General features: G+C 31.9%; 1 protein-coding gene across 3 annotated transcripts in view; it reads right to left on the reverse strand.

The window, feature by feature from the left end:
• The window catches only part of USP34 (ubiquitin specific peptidase 34), a 264,493-nt gene that overhangs the window by 2,838 nt on the left and 239,728 nt on the right, over positions 1-21,927 (reverse strand). For 2 of the 3 annotated variants that reach the window (XM_074287014.1, XM_074287012.1), the window contains 11 exons: positions 16,782-16,939; positions 13,959-14,037; positions 12,712-12,838; positions 12,004-12,111; positions 11,073-11,177; positions 10,833-10,957; positions 9,638-9,761; positions 4,873-4,952; positions 1,529-1,669; positions 1,267-1,410; positions 77-236 (listed from right to left, as the gene is read on the reverse strand). In XM_074287014.1, coding sequence (XP_074143115.1) covers positions 77-236; positions 1,267-1,410; positions 1,529-1,669; positions 4,873-4,952; positions 9,638-9,761; positions 10,833-10,957; positions 11,073-11,177; positions 12,004-12,111; positions 12,712-12,838; positions 13,959-14,037; positions 16,782-16,939 — 1,351 coding nt within the window. The remainder of the gene's footprint in view (positions 1-76; positions 237-1,266; positions 1,411-1,528; positions 1,670-4,872; positions 4,953-9,637; positions 9,762-10,832; positions 10,958-11,072; positions 11,178-12,003; positions 12,112-12,711; positions 12,839-13,958; positions 14,038-16,781; positions 16,940-21,927) is intronic. The other variant, XM_074287013.1, reaches the window with a different exon arrangement.

Raw genomic sequence — 21,927 nt, forward strand, 5'->3', positions numbered from 1 at the left:
ATTTATGAACTACATATCATAATCTTCACTTCCTATCCTACAGAACACAAGTCCAAATTAATACATAATAACCAACCTTTAGTTTTCCTTTCTTTGGTTTCTTGTTCTTGGAGTGAATTTCTTTGTTGTTGACAAGTCCTGCACTTGCTTAAAAGCTCTTGAAGAGTTGGGATCAGAGCTGGGTTCAGCTGTTTGGGAGTGTGCACCGAAAGGAGCAAAGCAAGTGCTCGAAGGTCCTATAAAAATCCATGATAATATGAAAAATTCAAAATTTTGGAGAGGGGGGAGTGTACATAATCTTCTCTTATATTCCTAGTACCAAGGGACCCAAAAAATTTACATATGGGACCAGGGACAGGTTACAGAGATAACTAGTAACTTCTAGAAAGAAAAGCAAATTTAGCCAAGAGAAAACATAAGCCCATAGAAAGGCTTACTATTTCAAAATATAAGCCAAGGGAATTCTACATCCTATTAAGAGAAGATAATTGGGAATTTCAAATGACTTATATTTGACTTAATCTTTCAATGCACAGTGATTCACCTATGATCAGAGAGTACTTCTTGTGTTTCATGACCTGATCTCTAATGATTTTAAAAACAGCAAGTTTTTTCCTTTTATAGTCCAGTGGTCCTCCAACTTTTTAAATAGGGGGCCAGTTCACTGTCCCTCAGACTGTTGGAGGGCTGGACTATAGTAAAAACAAAAACTCACACTCTGTCTCAGCCCATTTGCCATAACCTGGCGGGTACATAAATGTCCTCAACGGGCCGCAGTTTGAGAACCCCTGTTTTATACACTCTTTTCCATCTCACAGGTTTCTAATATTAATGATATCACTGCTGTTCAATACTACCATATGTTTTTCACACTGTTGTTTATTTTCCTGACAGAAATTATATAGCTGGCTATGATTATGCCACTAAAATAGATGAACAAATCCTATACTATTCAGTATTTATTGTTTTGATAGTGCAACAGTCAGATTAATTTGGACAAAGACAGTCTTAGGCAATGATAGTTTTAGAATAAATATTTGAGATTATGTCTTCATTTCTAGGCAACAGGACCTAAGGACATTCCTTGGTTGTGCTTTTAATCTGCTGGTTCTAATGTTTATTTGGCTGGTTAAAAGTGTGGATCACAAGATCAAGAAAATACAAAGGTATTTATTTTAAAAGCTGAATTAGCTAAAGCTAAAATTTAAACATATTAAGTGAATCACAAGTAATTTTTTATATGAATGTACTTTTTCTAAATCTTACCCCATTTAAGGAAGAACTTGCTTTGGAAATTTCAACTCGGTTGGTGAAATCAGATTGTAAGCTCTGATACTGATTTATTAAGTTTGTAATAAGAGTGCTAATCAAATTGGCACAATTTGCTTCAGAAAACACTTGACCTTGAACCTGAAAAATAACACACATTTTTAAGCTTCTAATGATTGACCTACATTATGAAAATAAAACTTCAATAATGAAAAAGGAATGAATTTTTATTAAAAAACAAAAAAAAAGCAAATCATACCTTTAAGAGGAAGTGGGTCAAGAATGTATATACAAAGTTGTTATTAAGGAAGGTCCTTTCATCCATTAGGATACATTTAATATACTCTGCGAAAACGGGATCTTCACATAAAAGCTTAATGCAGTTTTTTGACATAGCAGACTAAAAATGGGAAAAAGAAGCATTGAAATAACCTAAAACTTTGACATACATAAGAGTAATACATTTCCTATTCTAGTTAAGTGAAATGAAATTATTTTTAAAACTTGTTTGAATTGAAGAATCATTTGCAACTGTTCTGTAAGACTAACAGCGGTACTTTAAAAGTTACCCTTTTCTTTAGATAGTGCTATTTCGTAGAGAATCAAGTTTTTACTAAATAATAGTACTTAAACATACTTATTAGTATCCTCAAAATAAAAATAAGACACTTTTATTACTAGGAAGAAGTTGGGATAGAGATAAGGGGAACAATCTCAATTTGTGAAAGGTTTAAACCTATAAAATGTTTTTAAAGAGTAGTGGCTTCCTTCATTGCTTAAAAAAAAAAAAAAAGCCAACACTCTCATTACACTATAGTATAAAAGATTATCCTCAGTGACTATCTTACAGATAAGAGGATTTGTGGATCAGAATATCAAATATGTGCTTGTTTTTTCAAATGCTAAGAAATTTACCTTCAAATAATTCATTTTGCTGTATACTAATCTGCTTCTTTCCCTCTACCTGTCCCCTTAATACAGCACAAAGGCCATCTTCAAACAAACTCTCCTTCTTAAGTATATTATATTTTTAGATGGATGATGTTTTACTCTACTTTAAAACTCACAGTTTTTACATAAACAAAGTTCTTAAACACAAATGATGTGTTTTAAACAGATGTAATTTTTACTTAATTATTTAAGCTTATGGTTGTCTTAGTTACAGCCACAGAATTAGATAAAGCCAATAGTTTCCAAAAAGAAAGTCAATGTCTTTTGAAAGACAGGGAATTCCTATTATCAATAAGCAAAAATACCTTTTAATGACTGAATTTTTAAAAGTGTATAGATGCAGTTTTCATGCACAAAAATACAGACTCATGGGACCTTTTCATCAATGCATTTTTTAATAGTACAATTTTCTGTCCAAGATATTTTCTGAAGTTAAAAAGGATCTGATGAGAACCAATGAGATAAAAGTTTAAATTTTTATGCTTTAATTTGGCTATGTAGGGAAGAAAACTGAACAGGAACATCATAGATATAGAGCTGAAAGGTCTAGTTAATAGTTATGAAGTGTTTTCAGCATATTCTTTCACTTATCCTCACCATAACCTTATAAAGTAAGTACTACAGACTATTTTACAGAAGAGAAGACTGAGAGCCAAAGAAATCAAGTAGCTTGTTCATAGTCACACAGCTAAGTATCAGAGGTAATATTCAAAACTCACCCTTCTATCTCCAAATACCTTTCAATTAGGAAAACAAAAACAAAACAAAACAAAAAAAACAAAACTCCAATTTTTTTGTTGTTCAGTTGTTTCAGTCACATCTCACTGTGACCCCATCTGGAATTTTCTTGGCAAAGATACTGGAGTGATTTGTCATTTCTTTATTCAGCTCATTTTACAGAAGAGGAACTGAGGCAAAGAGAATTAAACGACTTGCCCAGAGTAAAAAGCTACTAAATGCCTGGGGCCAGATCTGAATTTAGGAAGATGTGTCTTTTTGACTTCAGGCCCAGCATTCTATCCACTGTGCCACTTAGCTGTCATTAATAGGCAGGAAGTTTTGTTAGGGCAATTTCAGGATGATAACAGCATGAGTTCTATTTTTACCAGAACTATCAACTGCTGGTTTAGAGACAGTATTATAACAGCTAGCTAGTTTTAGATTTGGCAAATATAAAAAGCTAAATGGGAATTTATCAACTAGTTCAGGTGTTCTTCACTTGGAGTCTGTAGTCTATTTTTAAAATATTTTGACAACTGCATTTCCATACAGTTAGTTTCCTTTGTAATCCTATTTATTTTATGAATTTAAAAATATTGTTTGAGAAAAAGGCCAGAAAGCCAAAGAGAGCCTATGACTCAAAAAAGGGTTAGGAATCTTTGATCTTATCCAATCCTCTCATTTTACTGATGGGACAACTATGACCAAAAGAAAGAAAGTGAATTGTACAAATAACTTTTTACTATACCATGCTGGGTAAATTCTCATACTATAATTCAACAATACAGGATGTGTGATCTTTAGTGGAAACTGAATTTACAGGGTTAGATTAAGATTATTACTTAGTCTCCTTCTTCAATTTCCAACTTAGATGCCTATAGAACTTTGTAGGTCTGGAAGGGTTTTATAAATACCAAATGATTTGGTGCTGCTGTTGAATGTGATGAGAGATGAGAAAAGGAAAAAGGAGCATAAAAGTATGCTGGCAAAATTTTTTTTACTTCCTAAAAATAGATCAGGTAATATCAAATATAGAAACAGCAAACAGACAGAAAACTAACCTCAAAGAGAATGAAATTCAGGGAAAATAAAACAACAACAACAAAATAAAAAACAAAGAACTAATCCGCTGTTTGAACAGACATCCCATTTTAGTAATTAACCCACAAATGAATCAACAAATATTTATTGAGTGGTTACTAAGTTCAAGGCACTATGCTCTAATATATTTTTTAACATAAGACTTTTAACATAAGAAAAATGTTATAGGTGAAGTATCTTGCTTTTTCAAAATTCAAAATAAAACTGCCACATACAGAATCTTTTTTTAAGTCACCAATTTTAAAAAAGTTTTTCTTAGAGAAGAAAATCCTCAGGATGCAGTAATCTAAAGGAAGGAAATTAAGGGATTTTTCTTTAAAAAAAAAAAAATTATATAAATATAGATATATTTCTTCCCCAGGCACTTAACAAAGTAGTTAAGTTCCTATCTATGTAAATTCACTTTTTCTGTGCTCTTGGACTTCTTTCAAAGGATAAGTAGGAGTCTGGTGCTGAAGCAGTTTCTACAAAAAAGCACATTTGCTAGTATCATAAAGAATAAGGAGAATTGGATAGCATACAGTGGAAAAAGAAATTGCATGTGTCCTTTTCTTAGTATAGTCTTGCTTTGGACTTTTTGGGCCACAGTACTGAGAAATTCAATGCGAAATACTTGTTACAAATGCCTTCCTATTATACAAATATAGTAAAGGGCTGGAAAAGTTCAATAGAAAATAGCTGTCCTATGTTTAATAAAGAGTAAATATTTCTTAGTTTCATTTTACCTAGCAATACTCCATACTTTACCAGTTTCTAGTCAATTTAACTGTCTACCTAAAATTACAGATTACTGGATTAGGAGCTGAATAATCTGAAACTCATTTTCTTTACCTGAGTCTGGCATAGCTCAGTCCAAAGTTTGGGGAAGAGTGCAAGATGAAGTGGCAAACCTTCATAGGCAACTAGGACACCTAATATTTGAAAAGAAATCAGAAGAGGTTACAATTATAAATTACACTAAATGATGCACTGAACTTGCATTATCAATATCATAGCTAATTTTGTTTTGTAACTATGCATATTCCCTATATCTAAATAATATACTTAAAGGGGAGCAGAATTCATTCAAGTGTTTTTGGTTCTGAAAGAATTCTATTTCATTGATACTTATTGAGTTGGAGGACTAATTGGGAGCAACATGAAAGCTGCTGCCATAATTTGCAGTCTTTAGTCCCTTCTGTTTAAGTTAGATATTTTTCAGAGCACACTTAAGAGCTCCTAGGGGAGGAGATGTAAGACTACAGAAGAGTGCGGATTACTAGAAGTCAGAGTTCTTCTTTTAGTTTTTTGTCTTCAAAGATGGAAGAACTGTCTCAGTCAGCTTTATAATAAAGTGACAAGTCCAGCACTACTCACAATATTCATAAAATTTCTGGCCTTGCCTCGGGCTCCATTATAAAGTTTTGCCAATTTTCCCTTCCCTCTCTTGGAATAACAGAAATGACTGTTCAATTTCAATATATCAGGGAAGATTTCTCCCTTCTTCATGTGATTTGGTGAAGAATAGAATCAAACTCTGCTTTTTAGGGAAGACCCAAGTTCTTCCGACTTTTAGATGAGAAAACTAAGCTCAGAGAGTATAAATACATTCCTGAAGGTTATAAAAATACTGATGGAGTGGGAACTAGAATTAAGCCTTCCAGACTTCCACTGTACCAAACTGCTCTCTATTGGCTTGGAACATTTCAATCACTGCCTTCAAGAAGGGGATGGAGTGGAGTGTCTTTTCTTTCCTTGGAGATTCTCTGTTTAACCCAGGGAATTAAATGTATTTAGCAATTTGTTTCTCTTCTGACAGAAAAAAAAGGCTAACATAATAACAATCTTTAAGTATTTAAGGTTTACAAAAAAGATTTATATGTATTTTCTGAATCAAATACTACCACTGAGGAACTTCTTGTTTTAGTAACTGAACGTGTTATTCTTTCAAAGTTAAGAGAGGGCAATTAATAAATCTAAAAAGCAACTCTGACTAGTTTCCAAAACACTTAAATCCAAGTGACCCAAAATAATTACCAGGCTAGCATTCTAAGCCTATAATTCTATCATGTGAAAGATTCAGTACTAATGGGCTTTGTAGTAGTTCTCCATGCCATTCAGAAGCAACCAAATGTTCCAATATGATCACTTAGAAATGACTTGAGAAGAAGTGAATGCTTCTGCATGACAGATACCACCAGAAAATGCTAAGGGTTGAAGGGTGGAAATGGTCATAGATACCAATTCTTATGTCTAGGTTCAGGTATATATGGTCTTACTGGTAAACAGAAGTGTGAAAGAGTTCCCACCATTTGAGGAGAAACAGATTTGAAGAAGAATATAAGATAATCTTAGAAAAGGAAAGTCTTATAGCTTCCCTAGGATGCCCAAAGGCTTTTGTGGGCACGCGTGCGCAGGTACACACACACACAGACCCTTCCAATGAGATAGATAGAAAGACATACAGATAGGCAGACAGACTGGCAGGGAGAGAGAAAAAAAAGCTATAGTTGAGGGAACAAGGACTTCTAGCCTCATCCCTGACATTTTTACACTAATAGTTCACCTGGCATAGGAATTCCCTTAACTGATGGTAGCTTCTAAGTTCTTCCAAAACTTGGTAAATTTTTTACTGAGTTAATCTGATCCCTTCCTTCTCTCCAAAAAATAACAAAAAAGAAAGCATTTATTGTCCTTAGACATAGAAGTCTGTCATATGGTCTGAGACTGGAATCCTAGAGATATAATCCAGGATCATTTCTACAGCATGATGAAGAATCAAAACTGAATTTTAAAAGAGGCTCCCATTTGACAAAACACAAAAGTTATCCCTTTTCTATCTAATCCATCAGCAAGTTAGATTTCCTGAGATACATATACATACACATACAAGAATAATTCATCAGACCAACAGTTTGCTAAATATACATACAACAAACAGTATCTTAGTCTCTTCATTCCTCTGCCACAAAATATCTGGAGGCCACTAACACATAAACCTTTTTAATGTGAAGTCAAGCCATAACTCCCAATAAAATTTATGGTACTTCAATCTCTTCCCTTTATAATCTACCCAAATAAAACTAGTAAAATAGAAGGTCTCTTTTATGTTAAAGAACATTTTAAATTATTGTTCTCAAAGCTGAGAGAACATATATCTCTGTAACTGTTTATTTTCAAAGTTATACTACAGTGTGGGACAAGTTAACATTTTGGTGTGCTCCTCAGATCAATAGATTAACAACAGCTAAAGTGATTCTACTCATGTGGATTGTATGTCTTCAATAATATAGATAGCTGGTGAATATAAGCAAGAGGAGGCAGAATTACTTATTGACTTCAACTGCTAGATGGAATTACTGTAAGAGGTAATGAAATGTTCATTAGATCCCAGGCCTTACTTCAATGGCACAGCTAGGTTGAGGTTGTGTGCCCTGGTTTAGATTTCATCCAATATATTAAGGCATCCATACTGGATGTTATTCCCCATAACGACATCTAGATATAGTAACCTCTCAGAAATAACAGCAATCGTGTGCTCTCTAAAGTCCCTGCTAGAAACAAAGTTGTTCTACTCTATCAAATAGGGTGGCCAAATTCATCAACACTCAAGGAGACAATTTCTCTGCTTCCCTTCAATTATGAAACCACTGAATCTAATGCTAGGTACTTAGAAAAGATTCTGAAAACAGAGTATCATCTTTAGCATAACTAGACAATGGGATATTAGATTCCGGAGTTATTTAGCAGGTGACCTATGTAAATAGTCCCAGATTCTGAGAACTGTTGTATAGTTGCTTCGGCTACTAATGATGGACTTTTCTGATTTAAGTAGTTATAAGCATCCTGCTTGAGAACCTTCAAATGAAATTACCAAGAAAAAACTTATAACCACTCAAGCCTTGAATTACATAGTACTCTTGTACCTATGGACCAGCTTATACTTTCTTGTTTATGTAAAATTTATTATTATGAACTGAAGATTTTTTTTGTTCCTGAGGTTGAAATATCTTATTGGGTGTTTCTGTTCTGTTGCCACCACCAGTAAGAAATCCACAAATATGAAATGCTTTGAAACTGAATGCATGTCGTTGTACATTAATTCATTTGAATATGATAGCTCTAATGTCCTTAAAACTCTTATTCAATGAATCATCTAAACTTAAAGGCCAACCAATCAAGGTAATCCCCCTACCATTATCACTTCACCATTTTATAAGGTAGGAAAGACTGCTAGCTACCAAATTCTTGCATTTAAAATTAAAATCTTCACCACCTCTCCCAAGAAGATCATTAGTGCAAACCTTATTACTTCAAGCCATCTTCTAATATCAATTGGTTTGGTCAGAGAGGGTATTAAACAAAGTTCTATTCACGTCTTCATAGTTATGTGAATTTTTAGGTACACACTTAGAAAGGTTCAAAGCTGCTTGGTATTTGTGGTTTTTGGTATAAATGCTATGTGTCAATTTATTTCCAGAACCAGTTTATCTGGCTAATAGAATGCATTTCATCTTAGAATCATGTGATCTAATTCAATGCCATCATTTTACAGATAAGGAAACTGAGGCTTAGAGAGGGCAAATGTTTGGCCTAACGTCACATAGGTCCCAAGTGCATATTATAATTTGTAACTAGATTCTCCAAAATACATACTTCTATTGTACTGTACTTCCTTTTGACATGGCAGGTTAATTTTTGTATGTTTCCTTTTTTAAGGTTCATATAACTCAAGATAATGGGAAATACCTAGAAACTGTGTCTTATCTGAACTAGCCTACCAATGGAAATTTAAATTTGGCCTTAAATCCTAAATAGGGTTAAAGTTCACAACCCAAAGTCCTACTCCATTTCTATTATCATCTAATGTAACAGCTACTAGGGACATGGCTTTTAATGAAAGCAAACATTGTAAAAACAATCTCCTAATATAATGACTGACTAGGATAATATCTTTGAAAAATTATCTTACTAATAATTACCTGGAGTTCTTTTAATTAAAAGATTGTTTATGTTTTATTTTTTCATTATGTGTTCTTCCATACTTCTTTCAATTCATCATTTCCTGAATGATAAGAAATCTTCCAAATGGCTACACTTTTATTTCACTTTAACAAGCCAATCCTATCTACTCTTGGTAGTGATATCTCCTAGTCATAGCTGGTACTTACTGTATTTGTCTACTTTCTCAATCACACACACACACACACACTGGGGAGATAACAGAGAAAAGCAGTTGAAGTTTATTTAGAAAGTCACTCATGAACCAGACAGATTTCCCTATAATATTGGGCAGTGCTGGGGCTAGTTTTAAGATCTTATAGACTACAGTGGTTGGAAGAAACATAGGTCAATTGTTTTAGAAAGCTTTACTCCTTTATTTTCTAAGGCCAACTGTAACCTTGTGCTAGAAAACAACATAGTAAACAAAAATTCTAAGTTGATGTTTGATTGGCAAAAAGAAAATTTCCCCCAAAATCATAATTATAACATAATGTTTTTGTAAAAAACAAAACAAAGAATTGGGATTTTTGGTTGGTTGAGTCTTGCTCCCCTTCCTGGATGGTTTAGGTTTTAAATCATTCAGTGGAATTTACAGCTCATCTTGCATACTTACTCAGCTTAACTAATGTTTCAGTAAATTTTTCACAGTTGATTGCAACTCGGCATAATAGATGGATGAATTGATGATAAGAAAAGAAGTAGTCTAGCAGCATACGATCATAAACGTCATCTTTGCCCTGAAGGTTAAAGATGATAAAATGGTTGCACTTAAATTGTATAATAAATGGAAGACAGTATGTGGCTACAGTAATAAGTTTACTGAAATTATTAATGATATAAATTATAATAAGAACTTGGTAAAAATCCTCAAATTCCACTGATATTGTGTTAAGACATTTGTTAGTTCTAACTTATTTTCAATGAGCAATCAATGTGGCCTGGTCATTTACTAGTACCTATTCTTTCCCACATACTGAATATTAAATAAAATTTATTTATGGTTGCTAAATCTGTTGCTTCAATTACTTATGTATAAAAAAAAATTCAGTTAACTTCTTGGAATTAATGTTGAATTATTTATATCAGTCACTATTCAATTTATAAACTAGATCCCATAACAACTTCTTTATTATAGCTAAACTCCAAAGATAAGAGGGGGGTAGGGGAAGAGGAAAGAAATATGTATGTGGAGAGGTACAGGATGAAAAATTAAACAACAAGTATAGTTGGGTAGGAAGAGAAGCATGCATGGAAGATGTTTAGATCCTCTGTTTTAACTTTCAGTCTAGGTCTTGAAGATAGGGATCAGAGAAAGAGTAATAATAATGATTCTATCAATAAACCATATTAAATTCTTCTCAGGATATCATTTTGTATATAGTGATATGAGTCATTCGCTGAAAAGTATGTTTATTGAGAAAGGTGATTAAAAACCTACTTGACATTTTGGGTTTAAGAGCCACAGCCCACAATCACAGTTGAACTATGGATGACATATGACACATGCTAAGAATGTTGCTTCTACTTTCAAAACAAACAACTTATGTTCCTTATTTCATACACTAAAAGAAAAACAATATAAATGAATTTTAAAATGCACAAAAATGAACATTTTTAACATATGCCCATTTAAGACAAGAAGACTGTCACGTTGCTTGTCTTTCGATACTCTGCAGAGCCCAGCACAGTGCCTTGTACATAGTAGGAGTTCAATAAATATTAGTTCAATTGAAATGATGTTTCAAAAGGGGACAATGTAAAATTATCTTGATTTAGAAAAACACATTTTTTCCTGTATGCCAACATACCTTGTTGGTTTCCACCATCGTGGGCAAGAGGCACATATTGAGTTCAGGACGTGGTGGACGGATATTGCTTTTCCCTCCCATTAGTTTGAGATTTTCTCGACACGGGAAATAAGGTCCAAGGGACACTAGGATATTAAAGGGATAGAAAAGGATATAGGCAAAGTGTGAAATTTCATAGTTTTTAGTGTCCAAAAAGATCAAATGCCAAACATTAAGATATCATGCTATATATGTACATACTTGGAATATTACTGTGGTGATATGTGCAATGGTTGTGCTGTAGAAATGGAACTAGAGTATGCAGGAAATCATGAGGACTCAGAAGCACAAGTTCCTTAAGGACATCTGAAAATAAAAATCAATTTTGGGCATTAGAAAATTATATGTGCTGCAATCAAATTCCCAAATTCCCAAACTAGACTAATAGCTAAAGAAGTCAAAAGTGAGGGGAAAAAAATACTTATTTCTGTTACTGGGAGAAACCTTTGAAGAACACAATAAAGTCCTGGATTAGTATAGCTGTTAGGCATGACAAAACCTAACACTACTGAACAGTTTTTTTGTACCTACTTCTGTTGCTTCCATTTTTGGTAAAACAATGAGTCTCAAACAGAAACAAGGAAAATGTCTAAAATATGTTAGTAACTTTATATAAACTTTAGGGATATTAGACTACGTCAAAATCTCAGGTTTTGGAAATAAATCTTCTGTATAAAGTTTTTTAAACTGAGAGATAATCCTAATCATTTATATTTTAGGATCCTGGCTGGGTTGGATGACTTCCAAAAATAGTCTGAATGAATCCCATGAGGCTAGGCAGAGTACTTTGAGATACAGGGCTACTACCATCTTTTACTCCCATTGAAAACATGTAAAAATTACAGATTACTCCAGACTTGAGAGTAAGAGTCTTCTAGAAAAAGTCTGTCCATTACAGACAATGTTCAAGGTCAAATGACTTAGTGATTGAGGAAGCATTAGAACTTAGGGTTCCTAATTCCCAAGTCAATGCTATTCTTAAATGTACAATAGTAAATAATTAAATTTTAAAAGTGGTTAAATATTTACTGAGCAGAACTATTTTGATACTTTCCTAAAAACTAAATATATACAAAGAAATATACTCTTCATTCTTTTCAGGACCCAGGTGAGGCCCTTTTAGGTAACTTACCTATGCATGCATTTCTAAGTTCTGGAGGACTATATGAATTAAGCAGAGTTAAGAGCTTATGGGCAAATTCAATTCGTTCCTGCCACTGAATTAATGCTTGTTTCACATCTGTAAATACAAAACATACACCAAAACACCATGAAATACAAAACAATGTAACTTTCTGACAATCTTTTTTCTTCTGCAAATAAAATGCATACTTGAACACTTTCAAATGAGTTCTGGGAATATCTTCTGAAGAAACTTGTTAAAAACTGGTATGAAATGTCTACTGCTGTCAAACTTAAATATGATTAATTTCTTTTAATACATCTTTTAGTGATTCTATTATGAATCTCATCAATGTCATCTTCTAGGAAATGAAATGTTTAAGTTATATACAGAAGAAGAAATAAATCTGTCCTTATTGTTATTTTTCTTATACGAGAAAAAAGTCATTCCAAGTGGTAAATTAGACACAAGAGTTGTCATTTCCTTATGACTTCATGAAAAGATATGGTAACCCTTCCTGTGAGCAAGGTGAGAGGCAAACAATACAAGGACATAATTCTAACTTAATTCCTGACTGACATTATAGACATTTTATGACTGTATCCTTTCTATTCCCACTTCTTCTGAAAGTAGTAAAGTTATATAAAGACTAATATTACAATCTATTTTCTTTCATTCATGAAATAACTAAGTGAAAGTAGACAATATTAACCAAACCTTTTCTCTGAAGATAAGGGCGAGTAGATTTCAGAACTGAAAGGAATATGGACAGAAGTTCTACTAAGTCTCCAGTCACATGGCATGCGGTGGCTTCATGATACATCATGTGTAATGTGTTGAATGACTACAGAAAATGGAAAAACAATGTTTAAATTATAACAATGACTTTATTTTTATAGCACTACAATAGTTTCATTGTTTATTTTAGTGATGGACAATACATCTACTCTGAGGGATGTTCAGAAAAGAAAAGAAAAGAAAATCAATATTCTTATCTAATCCTATAGATTTCTTTCTTTTTTTTTTTTGACAAGTTAATTGCGAGTAAGTGACTTGGCCAGAGTCACACTGCTAGGAAGTATTATGAGTCTGAGGCTGTAATCCTATATATTTCAAAGAGTCAATATTTTCTTTTCTTTAGGCAATTACAAAGGGACAGAAAACAGCAGAGGAGGAAGTAAAACAACTGGGAACTGAGAGTTAACATTCTAGTAGCTATGAAGAAGATTGCATGGTAGGCTATTCATAGTTCCCAAAACAGGGTAGTGAAAAAGGTCTAAAAAGAGAGGAATGTTTCCTTACATTTAATTAGCTTTTAAACTATAGCTTATTAATTTTAACTCTTGGTTTACTGTTTTTAGATCCCATTTCTTTTTTTTCTCTTTGTTCCAACAATGATGTCCTTCCACCGTTATCTCTAATGATCCTAACCTACAATTTTGATCTTCTATTATATAAATTATATAAAATTCTAATATATATAAAATATAAAATGACTTATCATGCATATAGGTGAAGTTAAACTTGCTGTTAAACTATTAAACTTAAACACTCTGTATAAGTTACTCATATACAAATAAGAGTAATAAATATACCCATTCTATTTAGTTAAGCTTGTTCTAGGAGGGAAATGGAATAATGAGATAAAAATCACTTTACAAGTATTCACAAATTGATTAAAATGATTTTAAAGTATTAAATTTTTTTAAAAAAATTAAGTAAAAATCAAATAATACAGAAGTTAAAAAAAAAAAGCATTAAAACAGCCAAATTTACCTAATTATATTGTTAATAAATAGGGAATCACAGGTTAATAAATTGCAGGATTTTACTTAACAATACAATTTCTCCTATACAAATACAAACATATTTTTTAAAAAAGGAATACTGACAATAGCCCTTTATTTTCAGTAAAAAGTCATTTACACTCACTCACTTATGCTTATATAAACATATGTATATACCTCTGTCATCAAGATTAATCCTCGATTAAATATAACAAGAAGTCTATCTTCATCAGATTCTAATAGTATTCTGAAGGCACTAGAGGAATAGAAAAATATTTTCATTTATTTTTAAGACATTAAAAAAAACTTTCATTTTAAGATTACTGAGCTAGTCTCCTCACAAATGACCTAAAGCAAATAATCATTGCATTTCAAATTCTCCACTGATACAAAATTAACATTGTTTTACAAGAATTATACAAAGGTTATATGAGAATAAAAAATGAACTCTGTCTAGTACCATGGGGAAAAAACAAACAGGCAAAACCAAATTTATTATTAAGTTATATTCCAAAATATTCTGGCAATTTAGAATTGTTTTCCTCATAGAAATAAAGTTAAACATGCTTCTTGGTACAAATCTTCAGAGCTTATTTACTCCTTTATTTTAGATGACTAAAGTAACTAAAAACTAATTTCTTTAGTAACTACATGTAGTATTACAGAATATATTCAATATTTATTCAGAAAAAATATACAGAATTCAACTTGGATATAAAGAAATATATTCTTTGTTGAGAACAATAGCATGATCACTTCAACCTTGATATCTTTATAACCTCAGGGTGGGAATAGGGAAATAGGTAGAAGAGGAACCTGAAGCTCCAAGGAGGTAAACAGACTTATAAGGACAAGAGATAAGTGCTAAGGAATCAGGAAATCTTGAAATTTAAACCCACAGGAACCCTTTTCAACCATCCATTTTCCCATGTGCAAGTTATAGGACTGGCCTCTACCTGTTGTTTTTCCCAATGTAACCACCTGCTTTTGATGGCTAGGACTGCTCTTTCCTTAGCCCATTTGAGAAGGGAACACAGTTTACCCCTTTTGTCCCTTGGATTAAACATATAGGAGTAAATATTTAAAAGTGCATTATGCTGAAAAATAATTTTATATTTTACTATTTATCTATATATTTATAAGTAAGTATTAATCTGAGCACCTAAGTGGTGGTAGTTGGTAGGCTATGTATTCATAACACATTATTACCATAATAACTTTAAGGAACTATTCTGCTCACCATAGTCTCCTGTCTTCATTCATTAAACAGAGGATTACTAATCTAATACTAATCTTAACATCTTTAAGGCTTGTGGTTTAATGTATAAGACTTTGCTCTTTCTTCATCTTAATTAAGAACATGCTAATCAAAGGGAGTTATATTGTTAAAACTTGAGGTTGAATAATAGACTATCAATTTTTTTTTTCAAAAAGCTCTACAGAATGAGCTATATATCAAAGAATAAGGAAGTAACTATTTGATGGGTCATATAAGTCTAATCAAAGCACTGTTACTTTTTAATTATGTTAAGTCATTTAAAATTATATGTTGGTTTTTATGCAATTGGGCTGAGATTCTCAATTTATAGATTATAAAAACTTGAATGAAAGGCAAATTGGAATAGTGGTAAGAAAAAGCCTTAAAAACCTAAGTTTAAATCCTGGTTCTATGATCAAGAGCAAGCTACTTAACATCTCAGTGCCCCCAAACAACCTTGTAAGCCTGGCAGTTGGAGACATATATTTGTATATAATACCAGACTGCAATCTGTATAACTGGAAATAATTTCTATGCTGGGAGTTTCCCTAGATAAATGAAACCTCTAGCTTAGACTGAGTAGGAAAAAAAAAAAAAAAAATCACATCTTAAACAAAGAATCTGGAGAAGCAGAAAGGATCTTAGAGATCATTTTATTCAACTTTCTTATCTCAGATACAAGGAAATGGAGAACTGTATCTTGCCCCAAGAAAGTGAGAAAAAGATTTCCAATTTCCACATTCCCAGCACAATGACTTTCACTTCCCTGATGTACTTGGTCTGAGAACTCATTTTTCAAGGCCATCTTTTCATATTAACTTTCTTTGCAAGTTGGAAATCTTTACATTATTTTCTCCCACAAACAGAAGAAAAAAATGACCAACCTATAGTAAATCAAGAAGTAGCCCAACAAATTGTAAATGTCCAGAGACTCTTAACTGTCTTCAAAGAGTAGAACTATGAAATTAATCAAATATTTTTAATGCAAATTTATCAAAAGGGACAACTATCATTCACTTATATACTTTATATTTCAGGAAATGATGGGAGATAAGGGTAACAAATGATCTACCACTATTCTTTTTCTTAAGCTGATAAATCTAAATGGAACTAGCTTTAATTAAAACCTTAAAAAAACTGTTTTGAGAAAAAAAAAATGGTCATAACATAGAAATCATTTGTTAACCTTAGAAAAAATTTATTTTTTTTACACAATTATTTATTACACAATGATATTCTGTGAAATCTAGTGTGAACATTGGTCACATATATTAAAGGAATATATAAGATGGTTTTTTTAAAGAAGTTCATTAACTTTTAAGTCTAAAACACTAAGTAGCAATATAATTTTTTTTCATTTTTATGTTTTGTTATTACAAATGAAATCATTATTGGAATGCTTTGTATATGAAAAAGCACACTTTTCTTAAGTAACTAAATTATTTACTAATCTAAATATGTAAAGTATCCTCTATTTTCTGAAAGACACATCTAATTACTACTAATAATATAACCCACATTCTATAAATATTGAATCTGATGTTTCAGGTAAAAAGAATGAATGAAATTATTCCTTTTTTACTGGTCCACCTTCTAGGGTATTAAATGTTCTTTTTCAGGCTTAATTATTAATCTCCACCAAAGGGAAGGTATTACCTTCAATTATAAATAATTTAAATGTATGCTCTCACTAAATAAAGGGTATGATCATTTTGGTTTTATTAAAAACTTTTTTCCTTAACCTTATTAAGGTTGTCCAGCAGGAGCGGCCATCCAAGCAACGTAAATAACAACTGATAGTAGTTTTCTTAAATTGTTTAATATCTTCTAACTCCTCCTCTCTCATATCTGGCCTCTGAGCTACAAACAATTGCATCAAATTAAACAGTTCTTCTACTGCCTAAAAAAACAAAGGAGAAAGAAGCAAACATTAGATATACTCTCTCATCTGATCAAAATGCAATAAGAACTGAATAAAAATAACATGAGAAAAAGTATAAAACTGCATAAAACTAAAAACTGTTAATGATTAGGTAGATCAGGAAATCTTGAAAACTGAGAAGCTAAAAAACAATGATCATTGTACATATCAAAACCTGTGGGATCCAACCGAAACTGTTCTTATATAAATCCCTACATTAAAATAAAATAAGACTTTAGTCAAAGACTTTTTTTTTAATAAAACAATGTAAAACCAAGTTAAAATACAGTGAATATTGAAGATAGAGGAGAAATAAATAAACTAGATAATCAGAGATGTGAATTCTTAAATAAAACCTGGACTTAAATAAATATGAAAGTAATAATATTTAGCAAAAGGGTAAAAATATAGTTCAGAAAAGTACAAATAAAAAAGAGAACACAAAAGAAATTAAGAGTAATATAGCTATATACAGCATTTCCTAATTTTTAACAAATTAGAAGATCTAGAGAAAATAGATGATTAGACACAAATATAAATTTGTTAAAACTGAAATGATAGGAAATTAAAAATTCAAGGAAGTGAAAGGAAAAAACCAAATCATTAAGGAATTACCTTATAAAACAATACCTAACCTATATAGATTGGCAACAGAATTTTTCAAGCTTCATAAGAACAAATAACCCCTAAGTTAATAGAGATTATCCATACATATATAGAAATATGGGGATATTACAGTTAATATTTTTAAGGCACATATAGCATATAGTGTAATTTAAAAATCAATAATGGTAACATGAAAAAAATATAGGCAAAATGTCCTAATGAATATAGATACAAAAAACTAAGTAAGAGACACAGGTCAACAAAATACAACAAGAAACTTATTATCAGGCATAATAGTATCATGTGTAATTTCTGGTTCAACATCAAAAAACTGATATGAACAAAATAAAACATAAAACAAATGTTTTAAAAATATATATACATAGTTAAAGGCAAAAAATGGAGAAAAAAGTTATAAATGATAAAAATAGTAAAAAGAATAGGTAAAGAGAGTTTTATCTTTAGAACAAGGGCTATCACAATTTCCAAAGGAGAAGCTTTAGAAGCAATCCCATTAAAACAGGCACAAATAAAGGATACCTACTCTTACCATTTTCATTTGAAATAACTACTAACTAGGGGCAGCTAGGTGGCACAGTGGTTAGAGCACCAGCCCTGAAGTTAGGAGGACCTGAGTTCAAATATTATCTCAGACACTTAATATTTCCTGGCTGTATGACCCTGGGCAAGTCAACTTAACCCCAACTGCCTCAGCAAATATACATATATATATATATATATATATATATATATATATATATATAAACACATATTTTTATATTTTTTTAAAAGAAATAACGACTGACTGAAATCCGGTGACTGAAATAAGACTTAATAATAAGATTAATATTAGAAAAGAAAAGACTAAAAATATCACTTTTTGTTGGTAAGTGTACATTTAGAAAAGCCAACTGTGGAAACTAAATTACAGGAATTAAATGAATTTTTAAAATAATTTTTGTTTTTATTTTCTATTAATAAGAAAAAATACTATATAGAAAGAAACCCTTTTAACAATAATAAACATTTTGAAATATTTGATAATTAACTATCTACCTAGGAATATACATTACCCATATAAGACTATAAAAAAAAAAATGACCAAGCTTTCATAAAGGAATATCTAAATAACTAAAGCAATATCTAGTGTGTATGAATAGGTTGGATTAATATAGGAAAAATGACAATATTTTCTAGACTAATTCACACATGTAATATACCTATCAAAGTATTAAGGTACTAAAAACTAGGAAAAATAATGAAAATTATAGGGAACTCTTTGGGTTCCACATGTATTTCATTTCTTTTGCAATAAACCTAGTTTTCACATGAGTTTTGTGAAGTTGTTATTTCCTGCTGATATTACAACAAAGTTAACTCCCATAAAAACAATGAGGAAAAAACTAAGGGAAAAGAAATAAAGATTAGTATTTAATAAATCTATAGAAAGTAAAAGTTGAATGAAAGACATCATTTTTAAAGAGATGTACAGTGGAAAATTGGTCATCAACGGTGGAGTTGAGATGATAGTAAGAGGAAGCATTTTTGGCCATAGCTTCCCATCACAACTCTACAATAACCAAATTCTGAACAAGAAAGTGAAGAAAAAGTCACATGGAATAATTTTTCCAGTATAGGCAGCTGAGAGAGGGAGGAGAAAGGGGAAGAAGGTCAATATTGGGGTGGGAGCTGGGCAGGAGTACACAGTGGCAGGCACAAGGAGCCTTCTAGTGCCCAGGGAAAAGCTAAGTCTAAATAATATAGCAGAAAGAGAACTCAAAGAGTCTCTGAACTAGTTAGTGCCATTGGAAGAAGAGAAGCCAGTGGGCAGCTCTGTTACTTGTTACCTAGTTCTTAAATCACAGATCTAGGGTGGAAAGGAAGTGGTGGAAAACCTAAGCTGAGTACTTGAGCACAAAACCAATTACAAAATTTAAGAATGTGGCTCTGAGCTCAGAAACGGAAAGCAACATTCACCTTAAGCTTGAGTCTCAGAATAAACCCTCAGTGTAACAACCATTATAGGAGACCAAGACCAATTTAGTCATTCTGAACCTGCTAACATTGAGTTCCACAAGTCTACTAACACTCAACTATACAAAAGCCAAAAGACACAACTTTCAAAGCTCAGACCCAGAGAACAAAAAAAAGACTTGTCCAGATCACACAATCGTTCATAAATCTTAACAAAATGCAGGGCCCCACACTATGCTGTGAAAGTAGCAGAAGTACATAAAAAAAAAAAAAAACAAAAACCAGCTCAGTTAAGACAAAACCTCTCTCTCCAGAAATGAAAAGAACCAAGTCCAAAGTAGGTTGGAAGAATGAAAAAATAAAAAAATCAGTCCAAAAGAGTGTTTATAAATTGCTCAGAAAACTAGAAAACAGTAAGGCAGATGCAACATCTTAAAACTATGTACCAAGATAAAGACAAAATGGGTACATGATTTGGGGTGTGTAAACCTTTTTGTTACCAAGGGACATTTGGATATTTATAATATCACTTGTAGTCCACACGAAATCATCAACTTATAGAATTCAAGCAATGAGAAATTGTTACACCTAGCTTTTAGTTCATCATTACTTGTGGCTGCCTTAGGAAATGATTTCGTGGACTTTATATAACACCCCCACCTCTGATTTAGGGTGACATCATAAGCAAATTAGGAGAGTAAGGAATAATTTGCCTGTTAGCTCTACAAGGAAGAGAAGAATTCATGAACAAGAGAGAGAGCATTACAAAATGTAAAAGATAATTTTTATTATTATTATATATTTTTTTTAACAAACAAAACCAATGCAACAAATTTTAGTAGAGAAAGCAGAAAGCTGTGAAACAATTTTTGTAGCAAGTATATCTTTTTTTTCAAATACATAGAGAACTGGGTCACTTTCCTAAGAATACAAGCCATTCCCCAACTGGTAAGTGCTCAAAAGATATAAGCAAACAGTTTTCAGATGAAGAAATTAAAGCTATTTATAATCACATGAATAAATGCTTTAAATTTGATTAGGGAAATGCAAATTAAAATAACTGAGACACCACTTTACACTGACCAGTTTGGCTAACATGACAAGAGAAATGAAATGATAAATGTTGAAGGAAATGTAAGTAAATGAGAACATTAATACACTATTGGTGAGGTTGTGACCTTATCTAACCATTGTGGAGAACAATTCAAAACCCTGCCCTACCTGCTGTAAAACTGTGGCCCCTGATCCAGCAATATCACTATGTCTTTTCTGGAAGAGATTTTTTAAATAAAAAGGAAAAGGACATATCGTACAGAAATATTTACTGCAGCTCTTTTTGAAATAGTAAAGAATTGGAAATTGAGGGGATGCTTATCAAATGGGGAATGCTGGATAAGTTATGGTATATGATTGTAATAGAATATAAGACCAGCAACCTGATTGCAGAAAAACCTGGAAATACTTACATGAATTAATACAATGAGAAGTGAGCAGAACCAGGAAAATGTTATACACATAATATACGTGTATACACACGTAATAGCAATACTGCATGATGAAGAACTGATTAAGACTTAGCTATTTTCAACAATACAATGATCCCAAATTGCTCATAATTAAACAAGCTATCAATCTTCAGAGAACAAACTGATGGATTTTCAATACAGATTTAAGCATATTATTTTTCACGTTTCTTTCCCCTGTTTTGGTCACTGTCTCTTTACAACATGACTTTCAAACAATATGGAAATATTTCATGATTGCATATATATAACCTATATCAAATTACTTACTATGTCAGGGAGGAAGGAAGCAAGGGAAAGAGGGAAAAAATTTGGAACTCAAAAATTTTTAAAGTGAATATTTAAAACTGTCTACATGTAATGGGGGAAAATAAAATATTATTAAAAAACCAAACCAAACCAAACCAAACCAAAACAAACAAACAAACAAACAAAAAAAAAAAAACAACTACTATGGTATTCCTGATGAAATGAACAGAAATGAAGAGACACTATATGTAAATATAGGACTCAAGAGATAAAATGATAAAAGAGTAAGCTATTTATATTTCAATTGGGGAGATGATATATGACACTTCTTAGAACTTATTAACACCAGAGGTCTTAGGAAGGGTTCACAAGGAGACCAGAAAAAGAAAATAACAAATGCTGAAAAAAGATGTGAGAAAATAGGTATATGAATACACTTTGGCAGAACTATGAGCTAATCTATCTGAAGAACAATTTGGAAATGTGCCCAAAGGGTCATAAAACTCTGAATACACTCTAACCCAGGAAAACAACTAACAAATTTGTATCCCAAACAGAGCAAAGAAAAAAGAAAAGAACCTACATGTACACAAATATTTACGACAACTTTTTGTA

The sequence above is a fragment of the Sminthopsis crassicaudata genome, chromosome 2 (assembly GCF_048593235.1).
Source record: "Sminthopsis crassicaudata isolate SCR6 chromosome 2, ASM4859323v1, whole genome shotgun sequence".
In the NCBI taxonomy this organism is placed as follows: Eukaryota; Metazoa; Chordata; class Mammalia; order Dasyuromorphia; family Dasyuridae; genus Sminthopsis; species Sminthopsis crassicaudata.